Source organism: Phyllostomus hastatus, unplaced genomic scaffold (genome assembly GCF_019186645.2).
Source record: "Phyllostomus hastatus isolate PE091 unplaced genomic scaffold, TTU_PhHast_1.1 phas_contig_329, whole genome shotgun sequence".
Lineage (NCBI taxonomy): Eukaryota > Metazoa > Chordata > Mammalia > Chiroptera > Phyllostomidae > Phyllostomus > Phyllostomus hastatus.
The window spans coordinates 6,356,720-6,380,898 of NW_025333854.1; the positions used below are offsets into that span (position 1 = coordinate 6,356,720).

The following is a 24,179-nucleotide window of genomic DNA, read 5'->3' on the forward strand; positions in this document are numbered from 1 at the left end:
AAGTGAGCTGTTCCCTCCACAATTGTTCTGGTCGTGTAGAGAGCAGTGAAGCCCAGTGTACAACTACAGCTGCACTGCCCAGCTTTTGCCCCCAGTGGGCTGGAATCCTAATCCTTGACTCTTAGAAGCCACCCACGGTTGAGTTGTGTCAGGAGTTTCCATACCACTACGAGGAAAAACTGGTACTGAATATTGCACTAATGGTAGGAAACCACCTACATATATGTCAAAGATGAGGATTTGAGAAAAGGAGATAACTCTTAGAATTAATTAAATGTAGGTATATTTTGTCCACTCCTTATTTTCAGCCCCTAATTTATTTTTCTGTTTACCGCTTGAAAATAACAGAGTTTACAGGTAATTTTGCTAACTATTTTTAACAATATTTTATTTATTCATTTCTAGAGAGGGGGAAGAGAAGGAGAAAGGGGAGAGAAATATCAATGTGTGGTTGCCTCTCACACGCCCCCTAATGGGGACCTGGCCTGCAACCCAAGCATGTGCCCTGACTGGGAATTGTGTTGCTGACCCTTTGGTTCACAGGCAAGCATTACATCCACTGAGCCACACCAGACAGGGCTCATTTTCAGAACTATTTAATTCTATCACATTTGTCTTCTCTCCCGGTAGTGAGGGAGTTCAGAAGTAGCCTCTGCGAAATGTGCCACCTTGGCCTGTTTTGAGCTGAAGGCGTCAAAGCCCAGCAGACTGAAGAAAAACTTAGGCGTCTCCCTCAGCTACCTAAAAGCGTTAAAGGGCCTGGTTCGGGGTACTTACCAGGTCCACCTTCTCTCTCTGCACGGCAGGGCAAACCACTCACTGACCCGGGAACCCCCGCCCCCTCCCCTTGGAAGCCCCAGGACGCTCACCCATTCCTTAGCTCAGGAAGCCCCCTGAGCCTCCCTGACCTGACTTGACCCCTGAGGAGCAAACCATTCGAGGGAAACGCCGTCTGGGGGGAATAGACAGCAAACGCCTTTGCAGGCTGCACTGCCAGGGTCTCGCTGCCACCCACAAACCAGCGCCTGGGGCCGCCTCACCCGGACTCCCAGCGGGGACAAACCTCCCCCGCCGCTGAGTGGCGTCTGCCGCGCTCACAGCGCCGCCCCGCGGGCCGGGCGGCCCGGGAGGGAGAGGAGAAGCAGGGCCAGAGCGCAGCCTGCCCGCGGGATCCGGCTCCTGCCCGGGGCGCCCCAGCGGGCCCCAACCTGCCCCAGCCTGCGGGGCAGGGGAAGACGGAGAGCGGGGTGACCACGGAGACCCACCAGGATGGCCGCCACCCCCGGGGCTACCGGGAGAAACCATCGGAGTAACCCGGAGCGAGATGGGTTGTGCCCCAAAACTGGGCTGAAAAGGCGCCGGCGCCGCGGGGACCTAGAAGAGGCCCGGGACGCGACGCATCTGACCGTGCAGGGACCACGCAAGGAGCACGCAGCGGGGCGGGGCGGGGCGGGGCGGGGGCGGGGGGCGGACAAAGCAAAATCGGTCTCGGCTCGGAAGAGGGTGCTGTCTCCCAGAAATTGCGGACGCGGACTGGAGCGGCGCTATTGCGAAAGCCCGGGCTCCCAGGACTGACAATAACACAAAATGTGGACCAGGCTGGGGAATCGCCCTGGCGGATATTTCACAACATCCCGCAAACTTATTTCGTGTAAATGACTTGGAATATCGGAAACGAAATTCTGCCATCTTCCCAATATGGACTGAGGCCGTGGCTTTCAGCCAATCCTCCGACTTCTGCAAACCTCAGCTGCGATAACCAATCGCTGTAAAGGTCACCGCGCTTCCTTTTTCTCCTCTTCAAAAGCTGTGGGTCCTGCTGGTTTCAGACCGTCTTCCCCTCAAGCAGGAGCTGCAAACATCCTGTCAAGGCTGTGGGCAGCGGAGAAGAGTCCTGGTGAACCCCCCTCGCCTGTGGGTAACGGTTCTGGTGCCCCGGAGCGCACAGGACCTCAGACTCCCGGAGGACCTGGACTGCAGGGTGACGTCAGGGACCCCTTGTTCCTTGGCCTTCCAGCCCCATTGCCTGTTCTCCAGGGCACTGCCTTGTTCTCCCGACTTTGCTGTTGCTTCTCCTGCGGTGTTTCCGTGGGATGATTGCGTGGTGTCCTCCGACTTCTGGAGCAAGTGCCTGGCTGCATTTTCTCGGGCATCATACGCCCTGATCAGCTCCGCTGCTTCTCCGTTTCTCATCAGCAGTTTTGCTCTGGGCTCATCAGCCTAGAGGGTGGTGAGTGCAGGCTGACTTCAGGGACTGTGGTTTCCTCGCCTTCCCCTGCAGCTGCCTGCCCTCCCCCTACTGGGGGCTTTGCTGTCTAGGTTCTTCCCGGGTCTGGCTGTGCTGTGTTCTCCGTGTGCTTGTTGTCTGCCCTTCGCTCTCCAGAATGTTCCTTCGTGTTTCTTCGTGTGTGTTGATTTTGTCGACTTTGTTAGTGGTGCCTGGGTCTGTTATGAATTCCTTGGTTCTTTCGATATATCAGGCTGGCATCCGCCCACCACCCAGGAGAGCATAAACTCCCAGGCTGCTGGCAGCGCTGCAGGCTTTGGTTCCTGCATCACCTAGGGAGCTTGTGTCCTCCTGGTCTGCGGTATCCGCGACGGAGCAGCCCTTTCTGGATGCTGTGAAGCTGGCTTGGGAGTCCGCAGGCTGGCAGCTGCAGCCCCAGCCCCTGTGGATGCTGGCCTCAGAAGACTCGGGGCGGTGGCCAATGCCCCTCTACAGGGCAGGGGGAGTGCCCTCTGGCCACCCCAGTATTTAGGACAAGCTTTCCAGTCCCTGTTGGTGGCTGACCTTGGTCTGTTAGCAGCACAGACTCTGAAAAAAGCCCAGAGCCCCTGGGAGTCAAGAGCAGCGCAGCCCAGTCCAGGTGTCCAGACAGAGACACAGAGGAGCCCCCAGCACTTGCCAGAGCTCCTGAGCCCCCAAAGGAAAGTCCATCTAAGCAGCTTCTAGTCACTCTGCCGCCTGACGACACAGAGGGACCAGAGACCCTAGAGACCTGTGACCACATGCAAACTTCAGAGTGCCTCCCCCACGTCGGGGCCCCGTTGGATGGTGCCCCCACCATCAAGGGGGTCCTGCAGTGAGCAACGCTCTATGTGCAGCAAGTTTTCATACTTAACGTTCTGCACTCCATGTATAGAACTGGGCCGCAGGGCCTGGGAAAGCCACTGGATGCCTGTTCCTTTGTTAGCCCAACCTCTCCGGTGGGTTTCCATGAGGTCTCCAGCGTCTCTGGCGTCTCTGACAGTGTCTGGCGTCTCTGGCCAGGGGCCCAGACTGGGCTACTGGGCTGGCCTCCCAGGGGCTCTGGGCCCACTGAGGAGTGTGTACCTTTCGTAAATGGAGGGCAGCCGCCAGCAAGGACTGGAAAGCAGTTGCCCGTCGTAAGGGTCGCGGTGGTCTGTGGACTCTCCCAGTGCTGGGTACAGGGGAAGTGGACCCGGGCCCCCGCAGTCTTCTGACACCACCAACCACGGAGGTAGGGCCGTGGCGCCCAGTCGTAGGCGTTCCAGGCAGGCTTCACGACTTCGAGAAAGTGCTGCTCCATGGCGAAGACGTCGGACTGGGAGGACGCCAGTGTTGGAACTGATGCAGGAGACAAAGTCTGCAGAGGGACCAGCAGCCTCGCTATTTATGCTCTCCTCCGAGGTGGGTGGATTCAAGCCTGATGACAAAAAAAAAAAAAAAAAGGAAGAAAAAAAACAACGAACCGGCCTTTTGAAAACGGAATTACCCACAGCTAACAAACGCAACTTGCTGTGCAGAGAGGAAAGAAATACGGAACGGTGGCGGGACCCCACGGACCAATCAGTAACACAGGACAGGGAGGGAGAACCAGTAGCAAAGCGCAGGAAGAAGTAACTGTGCAGAGCGGGGACAGACCCGTTAGCGCTGGAGGGTGACGACGAGCCCACGGTCCTCCCTGACATCAGGGCCCACACACTCCCTCTAGCGTTGCGCCCCCAAGAGGCATGGCTAGAGAGACACCAGAGAAATCCCACGCTCTGCAACAACGGGGTGATGGATGGCACAGCGCACAGCACAGCTGTGCTCCAAAACTGCTAACTGAAAGCCGAGTTAATCCGCACTAATAACCTCAGCGTCCACAGGTCCTTCACACCCACTGAAATACAAATAGGAGAGCAGAGTGCACCAAACACCTCCATGCCAGAGCTGTGTAGCAGGAACTTTTTGTATAAGGGACAAAGAACTCCCACTGCAGCAGGGGGACAGAAGTTAGGGGTGCAGGGCGCTCCGACACCAGCTTGTCTCTAAAATCCCCCCACACCCAACCCACTGGGTCTCAGGGCCCAGAGTCACATTCCTGGAGAAAAAAACGGAGACGTCTTACACTGTGCCACGGGTCCAGGGAAAGCGCAGGCAAAATGCAAACGGTGCTCCAGACACCGTCACTGAAACCTCAGTGAGTCCGCAGTAACACCACCGGCACGAGCTCCCTTCCCCAAAGGAAATGTGAACGGCACTCTCAGAAGCTCCTTCCACCCCAAGAAATATGGACGACACTGTCAAAAAAACACCTTTCACATCAAGAAATACGATCGGCATTCCAAAAAGCTCTGTTCCCTACTACAAATATGGTGACAGGATGAAAAAAAACCCGTTCAGCATGTCAAATGTGACCGGCACTCTCGGTAGCTCAATTCACCACAAGAAATATGGGGGACACCATGAAAAAACACCGTTCACCTCGGGAAATGTGAACGGCACTGTCAGAGTTGCTCTCTTCACTAAAAGAACCACGGAGGACACGGTGCAAAAACACCGTTCACCCCTGGAAATACTCGTCGCAGTGTCAAAAGTTGTGTTCACTGAAGGAAATAGGAATGACACTGTCGATACCTCCGATCACCAAAGGAAATCGGTTACAAGGAGCCTAGTGTGAGCACAGTCACCCCGCTGTGCCGTTGCCCGTGGAACGAGTGCCGTCCCGGAGTAAAAGTCTGTAAGTCACGGTGTCGGTTAGCACGAGCAGCCGGCAGTCAGTGAGAGCCAGTAAGACACAGTGGGAGGGAAAGGCTGTAAGTAAGAGAAAGAAGTGGAGAGGCAGGAGGGGCGAGGCAACGGCAGCGACCCGGCTGCAGGGAGAAAGGGGCAATCACTGACAGGGGACACCGAGGCACAGCAGGCACTTTTATTGCAAAGGGAGACCCTTCCCCCGCCCCTCCCCCCGCACGTCCCCCAGGCTCCCTCCCGCCGCAGTCTCAGGGCTCTTTCACGTCCCAGAAGGTCCCGCAGCAGCCGGCAGCGGCGCGCCTCAGGGTGCACACAGCGCGCCGGACCCACCGCAGGCAGCCGCAGAAACCCGGGCGCCGGCCCCATCCCCCTGGAGCCCTCGCGGGGCGGCGCTCTGCAGGGCCCCCGTCTTCACACTTCTCCTCCGTCTGCAGGCCGACTCCGACGCTGGGCCACTCGGCCTGGGACAGCCTCTGGGACTCGGTTTCCTTTCTCGGCTCAGGCTCTCGGGCGGGTTCCGGTGGGCTGTCTGGCGTCTCCGGAGTCTCTGGTGTCTGTGGCGTCTCCGGCGTCTCTGCAGTGTCTGGCGCGGGGCCCAGACTGGGCTGCAGTGGCCTTGCCTCCCAGGGGCTCTGGGCCCGGCTGAGGAGGGTGTACCCTTCATGGATGAAGGGCAGCCGCCAGCAAGCACTGGAAAGCAGTTGCCTGTCCAAAGCGTCGCGGTGGTCTGCGGACTCTCCCAGTGCCGGGTACAGGGGGAGCGGCCCCGGCCCGGAGCCTTCTGACACCAGCAACCACGCAGGCTGGGGCCGTGGCGCCCAGTCGTAGGCGTCCCAAGCCGGCTTCCCGACTGCGAGAAAGTGCTGCTCCATGGCGAAGACGTGGGACCGGGAGGACGCAAGCGTCGGAGCTGATGCAGGACACAAAGCCTGCAGAGGGACCAGCAGCCTCGCTATTTATGCTCTCGACCGCGGTGGATGGATTCAAGCCTGACGGGGGAAAAAAAAAGAAAAAGAAAAAAAAACAAAGAAAGAAATACCGTGTTTTTCAAAACGGAATTACCCACAGCTACCGAACTCGAGCTGATGTGTAGACCAGAAAGAAATACGGAGTGATGGAGTGAGACCACGGAGCAATCAGTAGTAGGACAGGACAGGGAGGGAGAACCAGTAGCAAAGCACACGAAGAAGTAACTGTGCAGAGCGGGGAGAGACCAGTTAGCGCTGGAGGGAGAGGTCGAGCCCTGGTCCTCCCTGAGATCAGCTCCCAGGCACCCCCTCTAGGGCTGCGCCCCCTAGAGGCATGGCTGGTGAGAAACCAGAGAAATCCCACGCTCTGCTACGGGGTGAGTCACGGCAGAGCGCACAGAATAGCTGTGCTCCAAAAACTACTAACTGAAAAACGAGTTAATCCGCACTAATAACCTCAGCGTCCAAAGGTCCTTAACACCCATTGAAATACAACAACAACAACAACAACAACAAAAACAGGAGAATAGCGCACCAAAAACCTTCAGGTCAGAGCTGTGTAGCAGCAACTTTTATATAAGACACAAAGAACTCCCGCTGCAGCAGGATGACAGGAGTTAGGGGTGCAGGGTGCTCGGAAACCAAGTTTTCTCAAAAATCACCCCACAACCAGCCCACTGGATCTCAGGGCACAGATGCACATTCCTGGAGGAAATCAGAGGTGTCTTACACAGTGCCATGAGTCTAGGGAGGCCCAGCAAAACTCCATACTGTGCTCCAAAATGCTTAACTGAAACCTCAGCCAATCCCCAGGAACATCACCCACATGAGTCCATTCCCCCAAAGGAAATACGGACAGCACGGTACAAAGCGCTGTTCACCCACAGGAATCCCCCTTGCAGTGTAAAAAGGTGCCTTCAGTAAAGAAAATGTGGACAGCAGTATCAAAGCCATTCCTCCAAGAAAATACCCTTTGCAGTGTTAAAAGTTGCCTTCAGTAAAGAAAATACGGACCTCACTGTCAAAGGCTCTGTTCACACACGGAAATCCCCTTTGCAGAGTTAAAGTTACCTTCAGTGAAGGAGATACAGAGGCCACTGTCAAAGCTCCGTTCACCCACGGAAATCCCTGTGGCAGTATGCAAAGTTGCCTTCAGGAAAGGAATGTGCACGGCACAGTGAATCCGTGTTCTTCCAAGCAAAGGCATTAGCAATGTCAAAGCTGTGTTCACGCACGGAAATTCCCGTTGGCAGTTTCAAAAGTTGCCTTCAGTGAAGGAAATACAAACCGCACTGTGAAAAGCTCCGGTCACGCACGGAAATCCCCGAAGCAGTATCCAAACTGGCCTTCAGGAAAGGAAACAGGGACCTCACTGGCAAAGGCTCTGTTCACACGGGGAAATCCCCTTTGCAGTGTTAAGGTTACCTTCAGTGAGGGAGACAGAGAGGCCTCTGTCAAAGCTCTGTTCAAGGGAAATCCCCGTGGCAATGTCAGAAGTTGCTATCAGTTAAATATATATGGACCACACCGGCAAAAGCTCTGTTCACCCACGGAAATCCCCGAGGCAGTATCCAAAGTTGCCTTCAGGAAAGGAATAAACACGGCACGGTGAAGCTGTGTTCATCCAAATAAATGCATTAGCAATGTCTAAGCGCTGTTATCGCACGGAAATCCCTACTGGCACTTTCAAAAGGTGCCTTCAGTGAAGGAAATACAAACTGCAGTAAAAGCTCTGTTCACTCACGGAAATCCCCGTGGCTTTATCCAAAGTTGCCTTCAGTTAACGAAATGGGACCTCAGTGTCAAAGGCTCTGTTCACAGAGGGAAATCCCCTTTGCAGAGTTAAAGTTACCTTGAGTGAAGGAGATACAGACGCCACTGTCAAAGCTCTGTTCAACGGAAGTCCCGGTGGCAGTGTTAAAAGTTGCCTTCAGTTAAGCAAATAGGGACGGCACTGTCCAAAGCTCTGTTCACCCACAGAAATCTCAGTGGCTGTGTGCAAAGTTGCCTTCAGATAAGGACATTTGCACGGGACTGTCAAAATCTCTGTTCACCAAGGAAATCCCCTCGGCAGTGTGAAAAGGTGCCTTCAGTAAAGAAAATGTGGACACCAGTGTCAAAGCCCTTCCTCCAAGGAAATACCGCTGGTAGTGTCAAAAGTTGCCTTCAGTGAAGGAAATACAAACTGCACTGTGAAAAGCTCCGTTCACCCACGGAAATCCCCGAGGCAGTATCCAAAGTTGCCATCAGTAAAGAAAATACGGACCTCACTGTCAAAGGCTCTGTTCACACAGCGAAATCCCCTTTGCAGTGTTAAAGTTACCTTCAGTGAAGGAGACTAGGGGCCACTCTTGAAGCTCTGTTCAAGGGAAATCCCCGTGGCAATGTCAGGAGTTGCTATCAGTTGAATATATACGGACCACACCGGCCAAAGCTCTGTTCACCCACGGAAATCCCCGCGGTAGTGTCAAAAGTTGCCTTCAGTTAAGGCAGTACGGACAGCACTGTTCAAAGTGCTGGTCCCCCACAGAAATCCCCGAGGCTGTATCCAAAGTTGCCTTCAGCTAACGAAATTCTGGGGGGCCTGTCAAAATCTCTGATCACCAAGGAAATCACCTCGGCAGTGTCAAAAGGTGCCTTCAGTAAAGAAAATGTGGACAGCAGTGTCAAAGCCATTCCTCCAAGGACATACTGTTGGTAGTGTCAAAAGTTGCTTTCACTGAAGGAATTACAAACTGCAGTGAACAGCTCCGTTCACCCACGGAAATCCCCGTGGCTTTATCCATAGTTGCCTTCAGGAAAGGAAAATGCACAGCACTGTGAAGCTGTGTTCATCCAAGCAAATGCATTAGCAGTGTCAAAGCTCTGTTCACGCACGGAAATCCCCGTGGGCAGTTTCAAAAGTTGCCTTTACTGAAGGAAATACAAACCGCACTGTGAAAAGCTCTGTTCAGCCACGGAAATGCCCGAGGGAGTCTATAAATTTGTCTTCAGAAAAAGAAATTAGAATGGCACTGTCCAAAGCTCTGTTCACCCACAGACATCCCCTTTGCAGTCTACAAAGTTGCCTTCAGTTAAGGAAATACGGACCTCACTGTCAAAGGCTCTGCTCACACAGGGAAATCCCCTTTCCAGTGGTAAAGTTACCTTCAGTGAGGGAGATACAGACGCCACTCTCAAAGCTGTGTACAAGGGAAATCCCTGTGGCAGTGTCAAAAGTTGCTATCAGTTGAATATATACGGACCGCAGGGCCAAAATCTCTGTTCACCCACGGAAATCGTGCTGGCAGTATGTAAAGTTGCCTTCAGTCACCAAAGTACCCCCCACACTGTGCAAAGCTCCGTTGATCACCGGATGCGCACACGCCATTGTTAAGCTGGGCTCACCCACGCCAACACCGGCGGCAGTGGGAAATGGTGCCTTCCGTGAAGGGCATGCGGGAAGGCACTGTCAATAGCTCCGACCAGCAAAGGAAATACGTTAAAAGGAGGCTAGTTGTGAACGCAGTCAACCCGGCTCTCATGTTGCAGCTGGAACGCGGCCCGTCCCGGAGTAAAAGTCTGTAAGTCAGGGTGTCAGTTAGCACAAGTAGCCGTCAGTCAGTGAGAGCCAGTAAGACACAGTGGGAGGGAAAGGCTGTAAGCAAGAGAAAGAAGTGCAGAGGCAGGAGGGGCGAGGCAACGGCAGCGACCCGGCTGCAGGGAGAAAGGGGCAATCACTGACAGGGGACGCCAGAGGAACATCTTGCAGTTTTATTGGAAACCGAGAGGCTTTTGTAGGGACGGCCCCCCGTGGCTCGCCTCCCGCCGCAGTCTCAGGGCTCCTTCACGTCCCAGAAGGTCCCGCAGCAGCCGGCAGCCGCGCGCCTCAGGGTGCACCCAGCGCGACGGACCCATCGCAGGCAGCCGGAGAACCCCGGGCGCCGGCCCCCGGCAGCTGGCGCCGGCGGGGGGCAGCGCTGAGTGGAGCGCGGGTCTGCAGAGTTCTCCGGGACAGGCCGTCGTTCTCGGGCGCTGGGCCGCTGGGCCTGGGACAGCCGCTGGGACCCGGTTTCCTTTGTTGGCTCAGGCTCTCCCGCGGGTTCCCATGGGGTCTCTGGGGTCTCTGGGGTCTCCGGCGTCTCTGGCGCGGGGCCCAGACTGGGCTGCACTGGCCTTGCCCCCCAGGAGCTCTGCGCCCCGCTGAAGAGTGTGTACCCTTCATGGATGAAGGGCAGCCGCCAGCAAGGACTGGAAAGCAGTTGCCCGTGGTAAGCGTCGCGGTGGTCTGCGGACTCTCCCAGTGCCGGGTACAGGGGGAGCGGCCCCGGCCGGGACTCTTCTGACACCAGCAACCACGCAGGCTGGGGCCGTGGCGCCCAGTCATCGGCGTCCCAAGCCGGCTTGCCGACTGCGAGAAAGTGCTGCTCCATGGCAAAGACGTCGGACCGGGAGGACGCAAGCGTCGGAGCTGATGCAGGAGACAAAGCGTGCAGAGGGACCAGCAGCCTCGCTATTTATGCTCTCCTCCAAGATGGGCGGATTCAAGCCAGACGGCAAAAAAAAGAAAAAACCTGTTTTTGAAAACGGAATTACCCACAGCTAACAAAGCTCAAGTTGCTGTGTCCACCAGAAAGAAATACGGAGTGATGGAGTGATACCACGGAGCCAATCAGTTGGACAGGACAGGGCAGGGCAGAACCAGTAGCAAAGCACAGCAAGAAGTAACTGTGCAGAGCGGGGGAGAGACCAGTTAGCGCTGGAGGGAGAGGTCGAGCCCTTGGTCCTCCCCTGACATCAGCGCCCTTGCTCCCCCTCTAGGGTTGGGGAGGCCAGAGAGACATTGCTGGAGAGAAACCGGAGAAATCATATGCGCTGCAATGGGACGAATGATGGCAACAGCTCACATCGTTGCGGTGTTCCAAAAACTCCTAAATGAAAACGCAGGTAACCTGCACTAGCAACCTCCCGGTGAAAATATCTGTACACCAAATGAAATATGAAAAAAGAAGCCTAGTGCATGGAACCCCCTACAGGTCAGAGCGACGTGGAAAGAAGTATTGCCATAATGTACAAAGAACTCTCGCTGCAGCAGGGTGACGGAGGTTAGCACTACAGGGGACAGGGAAACCAAGGGTCCCACTGAAATCAGCACCTACTTACACCATCCCAGGGCTCTGAGCCCCTAGTGATATTGCTGGACACAGCCCACAGAAATCTTCCAGGCTGCAACCAGGCTGCACTGCACAGTGCACAGCGTTGCTGTGCTCCAAAATTTGTATTTGGCATTTTTTTTTTTTTTAGATTTTATTGGTTTAATTTTAGAGAGGGGAAGGGAGGGAAAAAGTGAGATTAACATCACTGTGTGTTTGTCTCTTCTATGCTCTCAACTGGGAACCTCGGCCTGAAACAGAAATGTGGGCTGAGAGGGAATTGAACCTGTGATCCTCTGGTTCACAGGCAAGTGCTCAACCCTTGAGCTACAGCAGCCAGGAGTAGGAAACTGTTTGAGAACAGACTTAAGCTAACAACGTCAACATCTAGAATTCCGTAGACGCAAAAAGCTGAACAAAGGAGCATAGAGCAGGGAACAATCTATAGGTCAGAGCTACCTAGGAGGGACCGTTTGCAAAACCTGCACACAACCATCTCTGCAGCCAGGGGACAGCAGTCAGCTGTGCCGGGAGGACTTGGAATCAGCATTCTTCCTGTACCCGGCTCGTCGGCGCACCCTTCTAGGGCTCTGTGCCAACAGGGACCTTGCTGGAGGAAAGCCAGACAAGTCACTCGCACTCCAAGGCAGCGAACCGAGGCAGAGCCATCAGTGGTGCGCTGGTGGTCCAAAGACCCCTAACCCGAAATGGAGTTCATCCACGCTAACCCCTTCAAAGTCGGAAAACCCTTACACCCGATGAAGGTCGTAAACGGAGCATAGCGTAGGAACAGTCTGTAGGTCGGAACTATGTGGCAGGAACTGCTAGCAATTGGTACGGAGAACTGTCCCTGCCACAGGGGGACAGCAGTTAGCAGTGCAGGGGGCCAAAACCTTGTCATTGAACACGGTGTCCCTCTGCACTAAGTACTTCAGTGTCAACCTGAAGAAAATCTGTATATCCCGTGAAATAGGAACAAAGGTGCACAGATGGCAGAACCATCAGTGGTCAGAACAATGCAGCAGGACCCATTAGCAACCAGCAGAGGGAACTAACGGTGCAGACGGCAGGAAGCAGCCAGGCAGGCAGGCAGGCAGGCAGGCAGGCAGAGAACCCACAGGTCCCCCTGCACACAGCACACAGCCATCGCCCCCGGGGCTGTGTGTGCACAGAGACTTTGCTGGAGAGAAACCTGAGAAGTGAGCCGCCCTGCACCGGGGCTGCTGGGGCAGCCGGCCCACGGCTACTCGTGCTCACTACCCAGGTCAGTGTGTGTGTTTTCAGAGACAGGCGCTCACTCAATTCTGTCTGCACTGTAATGAAACTTTATCATAACAAGTAACAGTAATTCCAAATCTTCTGACATCTCTGCAGTATGTTCCCCTCTGGTCTTAGGGAGAGAGGGTGGGGCCCTGAGCTTCCCTCCCCTGGCCTGAGGAAGTGCTTGCAGCTGAGAACAGGGCAGAACCAGCGCCACTCCCCCAGGGGCTGAGCTCAGTCTGGCTGGGAGGGGAGAAACTTGTATTTCTAACCACCCACCAGCTCAGAACCTGAGATGGACAGAGGAAGCGTGAAACCCATGTTGACCCTGATTCTTTATTTTGCAGTATTTTATATTCATTTTACCAATTTCCAATGTCTTTCTTTGCATTACTTTTCTTCATGGTTATGAGGATCAGGCATATCTTTCTACCCTTTCCCATAAGTGAGCTGTTCCCTCAACAATTGTTCTGGTCGTGTAGAGAGCAGTGAAGCCCAGTGTACAACTACAGCTGCACTGCCCAGCTTTTGCCCAAAGTGGGTTGGAATCCTAATCCTTGAATCTAAGAAGCCACCCACGGTTGAGTTGTGTCAGGACTTTACACACCACGAAGAGAAAAAGGCTGGTATCAAAATCATACACTAATGGTAGGAAACCACCTACATGTATGCAAAAGACCCGAATTTGAGAAAAGGAGATAACTCTCAAAAGTCATTAAATGTAGGTATATTTTGTCCACTCCTTATTTTCAGCCCTTCATGTATTTTTCTTTGGTTTACCTCTTGAAAATAAGATAGAGTTCACAGGCAATTTTGTTACCTATTTTTAAAAAGATTTTATTTATTCATTTTTAAGAGAGGGGAAGGGAAGGAGAAAGAGGAAAGAAACATCAGTGTGTGGTTGCCTCTCACACGCCCCCTACTGGGGACCTGGCCTGCAACCCAAGCATGTGCCCTCACTGGGAATTCTATTGCTGACCCTTTGGGTCCCAGGCAAGCCTTACATCCACTGAGCCACACCAGACAGAGCTCATTTTCAGAACTATTTAAATCGATCGCATTTGTCTTCTCTCCCGGTAGTCAGGCAGTTCAGAAGTAGCCTCTGCGACATGTGCCACCTTGGCCTGTTTGGAGCTGAAGGCGATCAAAGCCCAGCAGATTCAAGAAAAACTTGGGCGTCTCCCTCAGCTACCTAAAAGCGTTAAAGGGCCTGGTTCAGGGTACTTACCAGGTCCACCTTTCTCTCTGCACGGCCTATCTCTACGGCAGGGCAAACCACTCACTGACCCGGGAACCCCCGCCCCCTCCCCTTGGAAGCCCCAGGACGCTCGCCCATTCCTTAGCTCAGGAAGGCCCCTGAGCCTCCCTGGCCTGACTTGGCCCCTGAGGAGCAAACCATTGGAGGGAAACGCCGTCTGGGGGAAGAGACAGCAAACGCCTTTGCAGGCTGCACTGCCAGGGCCTCGCTGCCACGCGCAAACCAGCGCCTGGGGGCCGCCTCACCCGGACTCCCAGCGCGGACAAACCTCCCCCGCCGCTGAGCGGCGTCTGCCGCGCTCACAGCGCCGCCCCGCGGGCCGGGCGGCCGGGGAGGGAGAGGAGAAGCAGGGCCAGAGCGCAGCCCGCCCGCGGGATCCGGCTCCTGCCCGGGGCGCCCCAGCGGGCCCCAGCCTACCGGGCGGGGAAGACGTGCGGGCCACGGAGACCCACCGGGATGGCCGCCAACCCCGGGGCTACGGGGAGAAACCATCGGAGTAAGCCGGAGCGAGGTGGGCTGTGCCCCAAAACTGGGCTGACAAGGCGCTGCGCCGCGGGGACCTAGAAGACGCCCAGGACGCGCCGCATCGGACCGTGCAGGGACCCCGCAAGGAGCACGCAGCGGGGGGGGGCGGACAAAGCAAAATGGGTCTCGGCACGGACCGGGGTGCTGCCCCCCAGAAACTGCGGACCCGCGGACTGGAGCGGCGCTATCGCCAAAGCACGGGCTCGCAGGACTGACAAGAACTCACAATGTGGACCAGGCTGGGAAATCCCCCTGGCGGGTATTTCACAACACCCCGCAAACTTAGTTCCTGGAAATGACTCGGAATGTAGGAAACGAAATTCTGCCATCTTCCCAATATGGACTGAGGCCGTGGCTTTCAGGAATCCTCCGACTTCTGGAAACCCCAGCTGCGATAACCAATCGCTGTAAAGGTCACCGCGCTTCCTTTTTCTCCTCTTCAAAAGCTGTGCCTCCTGCTGGTTTCAGACCGTCTTCCCCTCAAGCAGGAGCTGCAAACATCCTGTCAAGGCTGTGGGCAGCGGAGAAGAGAACTGGTGAACCCACTTCGCCTGTGGGTGACCGTTGTGGTGCCCCGGAGCCCAATGGACCTGAGACTCCCGTAGGACCTGCACTGCAGGGTGACGTCAGGGACCCCTTGTTCCTTGATCTTGGGGCCCCGTTGCCTGCTCTCCAGGGCACTGCCTTGTTCTCCCGACTTTGCTGTTGCTTCTCCTGCGGTGTTTCCGCGGGATGATTGCGTGGTGTCCTCCGACTTCTGGAGCAAGTCCCTGGCTGCATTTTCTCGGGCATCGTAGGCCCTGATCAGCTCCGCAGCTTCTCCGTTTCTCATCAGCAGTTTTGCTCTGGGCTCATAGCCTAGAGGGTGGTGAGTGCAGGCTATTTCAGGGACTGTGGTTTCCTCACCTTTCCTGCAGCTGCCTGCCCTCCGCCTACTGGGGGGCTTTGCTGTCTAGGTTCTTCCCGGGTCTGGCTGTGCTGCTTTTGTCCGTGTGCTCGTTGTCTGCTCTTCGCTCTCCAGAATGTTCCTTCGTGTTTCTTCGTGTGTGTTGATTTTGTTGACTTTGTTAGTGGTGGCTGGGTCTGTTATGAATTCCTTGGTTCTTTCGATATATCAGGCTGGCATCCGCCCACCACCCAGGAGAGCATAAATTCCCAGGCTGCTGGCAGCGCTGCAGGCTTTGGCTCCTGCATCCCCTTGGGCGCTTGTGTCCTCCTGGTCTGCGGTATCCGCGATGGAGCAGCCCTTTCTGGATGCTGTGAAGCTGGCTTGGGGGTCCGCAGGCTGGGCGCCGCAGCCCCAGCCCCTGTGGATGCTGGCCTCAGAAGACTCGGGGCGGTGGCCGCTGACCCTCTGCAGGGCAGGGGGAGAGCCCAGGGTACGCCGCACAACTTAGGACAAGCTTTCCAGTCCTTGTTGGGGGCGGACCTCGGTCTGGAGCGGCACAGACTCTGGAGCGGAGCCCAGGGCCCCTGGGAGCCGAGCGCAGTGCAGCCCAGGCCAGGTGTCTGGACAGGGACACAGAGGAGCCCCAGCACCTGCCAGAGCTCATGAGCCCCCAAAGGAAACCGCTTCCGAGCAGATTCCTGTGGCCCTGCCGCCTGTTCCAGGAGATGGACCAGAGACCCCCGAGACCTGTGACCACATGCCAACCTCAGAGTGCCTCCCCCACCTCGGGGCCCCACTGGGTGACACCCCCACCATCCTGTGGGGCCCTGCGGTGACTGGCGCTCTATGGTCATGGGCCTTCAAAGTTCCTCGGGATCTGCAGTCTGTCTCCAGGATGGGAGACAGGACCTGGGAAAGCCGCTGGGACCCAGATTCCTTCAGGCTCAGGCTCTCCCGCAAGTGCTCCTGGGCACCCAGGCACAGGGACCCAGGGCACCAGCTGCACCAACTTGGCTGGAGTGTGCGCCTCAGCCCCGGGAGGGGCACAGGACAGCGAGGGCTCTTGGTAAGGTTGTAGGGTGTGCTGGGTTTCAGAGAAAGAGATTCCCTCCAAGGTCGCCCCATCTTGGGGCCACTTTGCATCTGCACCCTCTGCAGTAAGCAGGAGCCTTGCTCTCCCTCCCAAGCATCTGCCGCATTTCCCGCGGGCGCGGGTCGAGCAGTTAAGAGCCACCAGGGCGCTCGCCGCAATAAAGACACCCGTGAGAGGATAAGCTGGGACGTGGACCGGGACAGAACACTAGGTTTCCTGCCAGCTGCAAGCAGAAGTCCACGCAACGAGAGGCACACTGTAAAATCACTCCCGAGCCCATCCCCGCGGCACCACCCCCAACCAGGTTTTAGGCTTGGGAGAGAGAGCAATGAGTTTTCCTTCCAATTGGCTTTCATAGTCCAAGCGCCTCGGCGCATTCTTTCGTTAAAAGCTGCCTTTTGCAGCCCTTTTGATTTTGCCTTTTCCCTCCGCCTGCCTGTGGACAGAAAAGCAGAAAGGAAATGAGTGTTTCGGTTTCAACCGGACTCCGAAGATTGCTTTCAGAGCTCAGTGTTAGTTCCAGTTCCAGGGTTGTTTATGAGTGTCTTGGCTTCTTGCTGAGCACCGAAGAGAAGAGGCATTCCTCCCTCCGGCTTGAGATCTCAGGCGCTGCTACGTGAGTAGGGGCCTTGCGGAGGTGTCTGGGGTCAATCCCTGAGACGTGCAGGGGCCTCACAGGGAATTCCCCTCACAGTAACTTAACTCTCGGCTCATCCAGGAAGCGCGATATGAAGGTCGGTCACCTAGCGCTTTGAGCCCCCCCTTGCAGTTTTAGACACTTGGGGGACAACCTGAGACCCATAAGCGGGGTGAGGGTACTCGGGAAGTCGGGTACCCCTCTCCCTGACGGTCTTTCCCCAACAGCACATTTCGACCCACTGCACTCTGCTCACTAGAAAGAAGTAGGATTCAAAGGTGCAGGCGGAGAGAAAGCAAACCTAAAACTGGCTTTGTCATCGCCGCGCTTGCGGTTGGAGGAGTGTCAGAAAAGTTGCTTTTACTTCTTAAATTTTTTTCTTTAAAGGTGTCTACAAATCCTCTACCATGGGGAACAGGCTCTGTAAGGAACAAGAGCAATGTTGTTTTTTTTTACTAACTCAGCCACTTTTTAAGGCTGCTGGACATGTCCCAGATAAGGGATCTTTCGATTTGGAACTGTGGGGAATAGCCGGGCAGAGGAGCCCTCACAGTCGGGAAAGCTTAGAGAAAAGAAAAGCGACCCCTGCAGGTGAGCCCGGCCCTTCCCGAGGTTTCCCCCAGCTGCAGGGAAGGTCCTGCCCCGCCCAGGGAGCGCAGCCTGGGGCGAGGGTGTGCACGCACTCACAGCCTCACTGGGACAGCTCTGTGTGCAGACTTGCCGTGCAGTGGAATGGGTCTTTCTGCCAAGGACTGCAGCGGCGGAGTGGGCGTTGGTCCCCCTCGCCTCTCCTCTCCCCTTGCAGCCGGGACAACCTGTCCCCACGTCCAGCACCAGGCCACGTCCCAATCCACACGCTCTGCCCCCCGGGGCCTCAGTTCTGCACAGCACCTGGCCTCCGTGGGCACCACCAGCAGCAGCCTTAGAACTGGCCCAGACAGCACGTCTGAAGGAGCTGCAGCCAGGTCGTCCCCGAGATAAGGGATAACAGCCCCTCTCTTTGGGAGGCCCCTGCGTGCTTAGTCTTGAAACAGGGAAGAGGGATTTGTATTTTGCTTCCATTTCTACAACTGGAATGGGGGCATTTCTGAACCCCGAAAAGGTGGGTACTTTCTAAAATGTTTTGGTCGAAATGGGCAGGTCAGACGAATTGACCTTAGGACCTTTTCTCCCCACATAAGACCTGGGGCAGGGACCTCCTCACTCTGTGGAACGCAAATCACCGTCCTGTATAAAGTTCTGGCAACCAATGGCAATACGGACGCTCTGGAAATACAACCATCACCAAAGGCAACATGGACACAGCTGGAAAGAGCACTGTCAGTAAAGGCAATACAGAGGGCGTTTGAAAAAGCACTGCCACCAAAGGCGACAGACCACCCTGTAAACATCACTGGTCCCCAAAGGCGATAGGGACGGTGCAGTAAAAATCACAGTGACTACAGGAAGTACTGATGGCGCTGTGAAAGCCACCGTCACCAAAGGTTGTAAGGATGGTACATTAAAAGCACCCTCACAAAGGCAGTAAGGACCGTATTTTTAAAGTTACCCCCACCAAAGGCAGGGCAAACTGTATTTTCAAAAGCTCAGTTACCAAAGGCAATACTGACCATATTTAAAAAAAACACCATCACCAAAGGCAATAAGGACCGTATTTTTAAAAGCACTCTCATGAAAGGCAGTAAAGACCTTCTTTTAAAAAGCACGGTCACCAAAGTCAGTAAAGACCATATTTTCAAAAGCAGTGTCACCAAAGACAGTAAGGGCCATATTTTAAACAGTACCCTCACCAAAGGCAATACAGATGATCCTTTAAAAAGCACCCTCACCAAACCCAGGAAAGACCACATTTGAAAAAGCGCCCTCACCAAAGGCAGTACGGAGTGTATTTTAAGAACTACCCTCACCAAAGGCACTAAGGACCGTATTTTAAAAAGCAACGTCACCCAAGGCAGTGCAAACAATATTGTAAAAACTAGTGTCACCAAAGGCAATATGGACGGTATTTTAAAAAACACCCTCTGCAAAGGCAGTAAGGACCTTCTTTTAAAAAGCATTGTAACTAAAGGCAATACTGACACTATTTTAAAAAGCACCGTTACCAATCGCAGGAAAGATGGTATTTTAAAAAACACCCTCACTAAGGCAGTACCAATGGTATTTTAAAAAACACCCTCACCAAAGGCAGTAAGGACGGTATTTTAAAAAGTATGGTCACCAAAGGCAATACGGACGGCACTTTAAAAAACGCCCTCACTAAAGGCAGGAGGGACGGGATTTTAAAGAGCACCGTTACCAAAGGCCGAAAGGACGGTACTTTAAAACGCACTCTCCCCAAAGGCAATACGAACGGTAAATTAAAAAGCACTGTCACCAAAGGACCCTATTTTAAAAAGCACCATCACTAAAGGCAATCCGGACGGTGTTTTAAAAAGGACTCTCTCCCTGGCTGGCGTAGCTCAGTGGATTGAGTGCGGGCTGTGAACCAAAGTGTTGCAGGTTCCATTCCCAGTCAGGGTACATGCTTGGGTTGCAGGCCATGACCCCCAGCAACCGCACATGGATGTTTCTCTTTCTCTCTCTCTTTCTCCCTCCCTTCCCTCTAAAAAGAAATAAATAAAATCTTTAAAAAATTTATTTTATAAAGGACTCTCACCAAAGACTGTAGAACTGGTATTTTAAAAGTACTGTCTCCCATGGCACTAAGGACCATATTTTAAAAAGCACCATCTCTAAAGGCAATACTGATGGTATTGTAGAAAGCACCATCACCGAAGACAGTAAGGACCATATTTTAAAAAGCACCCTCACCAAAGGCAATACAGACAATACTTTAAAAACACCATCACCAAAGGCAGTAAAGACCATATTTCAAAAAGCACCGTCTCTAAAGGCAATACTGACGATATTTTACAAACCACCATCACTAAAGGCAATACACACGGTATTTTAGAAAGCACTGTCACCAAACGCAACACAGATAGAACTTTAAAAAACACCTTAGTAAAAGCAGTAAGGACCTTATTTTAAAAGGCACTGTCACTAAAGGCAATAGGGTTTGTATTTTAAAAAGCACCCTCACCCAAGGCACCATGGACCATATTTTAAAAAGCACCCTCACCAAAGGCATGATGGATGGTATTCTTGAAAATACCGTCAGGAAAGGCAGTAAGGACCGAATTTTACCTAGCACCCTCACTAAAGACAGAACTCACTGTAGTTTAAAGAGCCCTGTCACCAAGGCAATAGGGGCCCCACAGTAAAAAGCACGGTCACCAAAGGCAACACGGACGGTGCTGTAAACAGCAGAGTTCACCAAAGGTAACAGAGATGGGGCTCTGAAAAGCTCCGTTCCCCCTGGGAAATACGGAAGAAGGAGCATGGTTTAGAACGGACTCAACTGGATGGAAGGTCTCGTCTGTAACTAATCGCGTCTAAGAGTCCAAGTCTATAAATAACAGTGTCAGCTCGTCCAAGTGACGGCCAGCCAGTCCGTGAGAGCCGGTGAGAAAGTGTGGAAGGGAAAGGCAGGGAGCAACAGCAACAAGGGGAGAGGTAGGAGGGGCGAGGAAAGCGCAGCGCCCAGGGGTGCAGGGAGAAAGGGGCAATCACTGACAGGGGACCCCGGAGGAACAGCATGCAGTTTTATTGGAAAGGGAGGTTCTTCCCTGCCCCCACCCCCACTCCCCGCTCCCGGCCGCCCCCCTGCACGTGCCCCCAAGGCTCCCTCCCGCCGCAGTCTCAAGGCTCTGGAACGTCCAGGAAGGTCCCGCAGCCGCCGGCAGCCTTGCGGACGGCGCGACGGGCCCAGCGCAGGCAGCCAGAGAAGTCCGGGGGACCGCGCCGTCCGGCCCGTGCCCGCGCGGGGCGGCGCTCTGCGGGGCGCACGTCCTCCAAGGTCCCCGCGATGTGCAGTCCGTCTCCGGCGCTGGGCGACGGGGCCAGGGACAGCCGCTGGGACCCGGTTTCCTTCTCGGGCTCAGGCTCTCGCGCGGGGTTGGCTGTGGTCTCTGGGGTCTCTGGCGTCTCTGGTGTCTCTGGCGTCTCTGGAGTCTCTGGTGTCTCTGGAGTCTCTGTGGTCTCCGGCGTCTGTGGGGTCTCTGGCGTCTCCAGCGTCTCTGGAGTCTCTGGCGTTTCTGGCGTCTCTGGCGTCTCTGGGGTCTCTGGGGTCTCTGGGGTCTCTGGCGTCTCTGGCGCGGGGCCCAAACTGGGCTGCACTGGGCTTCCCTCCCAGGGGCTCTGGGCCCCAATGAAGAGTGTGTACCCTTCATGGATGAAGGGCAGCCGCCAGCAAGGACTGGAAAGCAGTTGCCTGTCCAAAGCGTCGCGGTGGTCTGCGGACTCTCCCAGTGCCGGGAACAGGGGGAGCGGACCCCGGGCCCGGAGCCTTCTGACAGCAGCAGCCACGCAGGCTGGGGCCGTGGCGGCCAGTCATCGGCGTCTCAAGCCGGCTTCCCGACTGCGAGAAAGTGCTGCTCCATGGCGAAGACGTCGGACCGGGAGGACGCAAGCGTCGGAGCTGATGCAAGACCCAAAGCCTGCAGAGGGACCAGCAGCCTCGCTAATTATGCTCTCGACCGGGGTGGGGGGATTCAAGCCTGACGGGGGAGGGGGGGAGAAAAAAAAAACAAAGAAAGAAATACCGTGTTTTTCAAAACGGAATTACCCACAGCTACCGAACTCGAGCTGATGTGTAGACCAGAAAGAAATATGGAGTGATGGAGTGAGACCGCAGAGCAATCAGTACAAGGATAGGACAGGACAGGGAGGGAGAACTGGTAGCAAAGGACACAAAGAAGTAACTGTGCACAGCGGGGAGAGACCAGTTAGCGCTGGAGGGAGAGGTCGAGCCCTGGTCCTCCGTGACATCAGCGCCCAGGCGCCCCCTCTAGGGCTGCGCCCCCTAGAGGCATGGCTAGTGAGACACCAGAGAAATCCCACCTCTTTTCGGGGTGAGTCACGGCACAGCGCACAGCACAGCTGTGCTCCAAAAACTACTAACTGAAAGCCGAGTTAATCCGCACTAATAACCTCAGCGTCCACAGGTCCTTCACACCCACTGAAATACAAATAGGGGAGCAGAGTGCACCAAACACCTCCATGCCAGAGCTGTGTAGCAGGAACTTTTTGTATAAGGGACAAAGAACTCCCGCTGCAGCAGGGGGACAGAAGTTAGGGGTGCAGGGCGCTCCGACACCAGCTTGTCTCTAAAATCCCCTCACACGAAAACCCACTGGGTCTCAGGGCCCAGAGTCACATTCCTGGAGAAAAAAACGGAGACGTCTTACTTACACTGTGCCACGGGTCCAGGGAAAGCACAGGCAAAATGCAAACGGTGCTCCAGACACCGTCACTGAAACCTCAGTGAGTCCGCAGTAACACCACCGGCACGAGCTCCCTTCCCCCCAAAGGAAATGTGAACGGCACTCTCAGTTGCTCGGCTCACCACAAGGAACATGGCGAAACAATGAATAACCAGCGTTCACCACGGAAAACAAGAAGGGCACTCGCAGTTGCTGTGTTCACTAAAACGAACATGGCGACACAATGAAAAAACACCGTTCACCACGCCAAATGTGAAAGGCACTCTCAGAGTTGCTCTCTTCACTAAAAGAAACACGGAGGACACGGTGCAAAAACACCGTTTACCACGGGAAATACTCGTCGCAGTGTCAAAAGTTGTCTTCACTGAAGGAAATAGGAATGACACTGTCGATACCTCCGATCACCGAAGGAAATCCGTTAGAAGGAGCCTAGTGTGAGCACAGTCACCCCGCTGTGCCGTTGCCGGTGGAACGAGTGCCGTCCCGGAGTAAAAGTCTGTAAGTCACGGTGTCGGTTAGCACGAGCAGCCATCAGTCAGTGAGAGCCAGTAAGACACAGTGGGAGGGAAAGGCTGTCAGAGCGAGCGGGAAGGGGAGAGGCAGGAGGGGCGAGGAAACGGCAGCGACCCGGCTGCAGGGAGAAAGGGGCAATCACTGACAGGGGACACCGAGGAACAGCTTGCAGTTTTATTGCAAAGGGAGGCCCTTCCCCCGCCCCTCCCCCCGCACGGCCCCCAGGCTCCCTCCCGCCGCAGTCTCAGGGCTCTTTCAGGTCCCAGAAGGTCCCGCAGCAGCGGGCAGCCGCGCGCCTCAGGGTGCACACAGCGCGCCGGACCCACCGCAGGCAGCCGCAGAAACCCGGGCGCCGGCCCCATCCCCCTGGAGCCCTCGCGGGGCGGCGCTCTGCAGGGCCCCCCTCTTCGCACTTCTCCTCCGTCTGCAGGGCGACTCCGACGCTGGGCCACACGGCCTGGGACAGCCGCTGGGACTCGGTTTCCTTTCTCGGCTCAAGCTCTCGGGCGGGTTCCGGTGGGCTGTCAGGCGTCTCCGGCGTCTCTGGTGTCTCTGGCGTCTCCGGCGACTCCGGCGTCTCTGTCGTCTCCGGTGTCTCCGGCGTCTCTGCAGTGTCTGGCCTCTCCGGCGTCTCTGGTGTCTCTGGCGTCTCCGGCATCTCTGGCTTCTCTGCAGTGTCTGCCGTCTCTGGCCAGGGGCCCAGACTGGGCTGCACTGGGCTTGCCTCCCAGGGGCTCTGGGCCCGGCTGAGGAGTGTGTACCTTTCGTAAATGGAGGGCAGCTGCCAGCAAGGACTGGAAAGCAGTTGCCCGTCGTAAGCGTCGCGGTGGTCTGCGGACTCTCCCAGTGCCGGGTACAGGGGGAGCGGCCCCGGCCCGGACTCTTCTGACACCAGCAACCACGCAGGCTGGGGCCGTGGCGCCCAGTCGTAGGCGTTCCAGGCAGGCTTCACGACTTCGAGAAAGTGCTGCTCCATGGCGAAGACGTCGGACTGGGAGGACGCCAGTGTTGGAGCTGATGCAGGAGACAAAGTCTGCAGAGGGACCAGCAGCCTCGCTATTTATGCTCTCCTCCGAGGTGGGTGGATTCAAGCCTGACGACAAAAAAAGGAAGAAAAAAAAACAACGAACCGTCCTTTTGAAAACGGAATTACCCACAGTTAACAAACGCAACTTGCTGTGCAGACAGGAAAGAAACACGGAACGGTGGCGGGACCGCACGGACCAATCAGTAACACAGGACAGGGAGGGAGAACCAGTAGCAAAGCGCAGGAAGAAGTAACTGTGCAGAGCGGGGACAGACCCGTTAGCGCTGGAGGGTGACGACGAGCCCACGGTCCTCCCTGACATCAGGGCCCACACACTCCCTCTAGCGTTGCGCCCCCAAGAGGCATGGCTAGAGAGACACCAGAGAAATCCCACGCTCTGCAACGGGGTGATGGATGGCACAGTGCACAGCACAGCTGTGCTCCAAAAACTACTAACTGAAAGCCAAGTTAATCCGCACTAATAACCTCAGCGTCCACAGGTCCTTCACACCCACTGAAATACAAATAGGGGAGCAGAGTGCACCAAACACCTCCATGCCAGAGCTGTGTAGCAG

The 24,179-nt window shown here is 55.4% G+C and overlaps 1 protein-coding gene across 1 annotated transcript; it reads right to left on the reverse strand.

Moving 5' to 3' along the window:
* Positions 1 to 5,226: 5,226 nt before the first annotated feature.
* Positions 5,227 to 5,850, reverse strand: LOC123819515 (annexin-2 receptor-like). Its single transcript, XM_045839888.1, has one exon. It carries the CDS (start codon positions 5,848 to 5,850, stop codon positions 5,227 to 5,229), a length of 624 nt encoding a protein of 207 aa, XP_045695844.1.
* Positions 5,851 to 24,179: the final 18,329 nt, after the last annotated feature.

Excerpts from the sequence above, each read along its gene's own strand:
- LOC123819515 (XM_045839888.1), bottom strand. The coding sequence starts at position 5,850 with ATGGAGCAGCACTTTCTCGCAGTCGGGAAGCCGGCTTGGGACGCCTAC.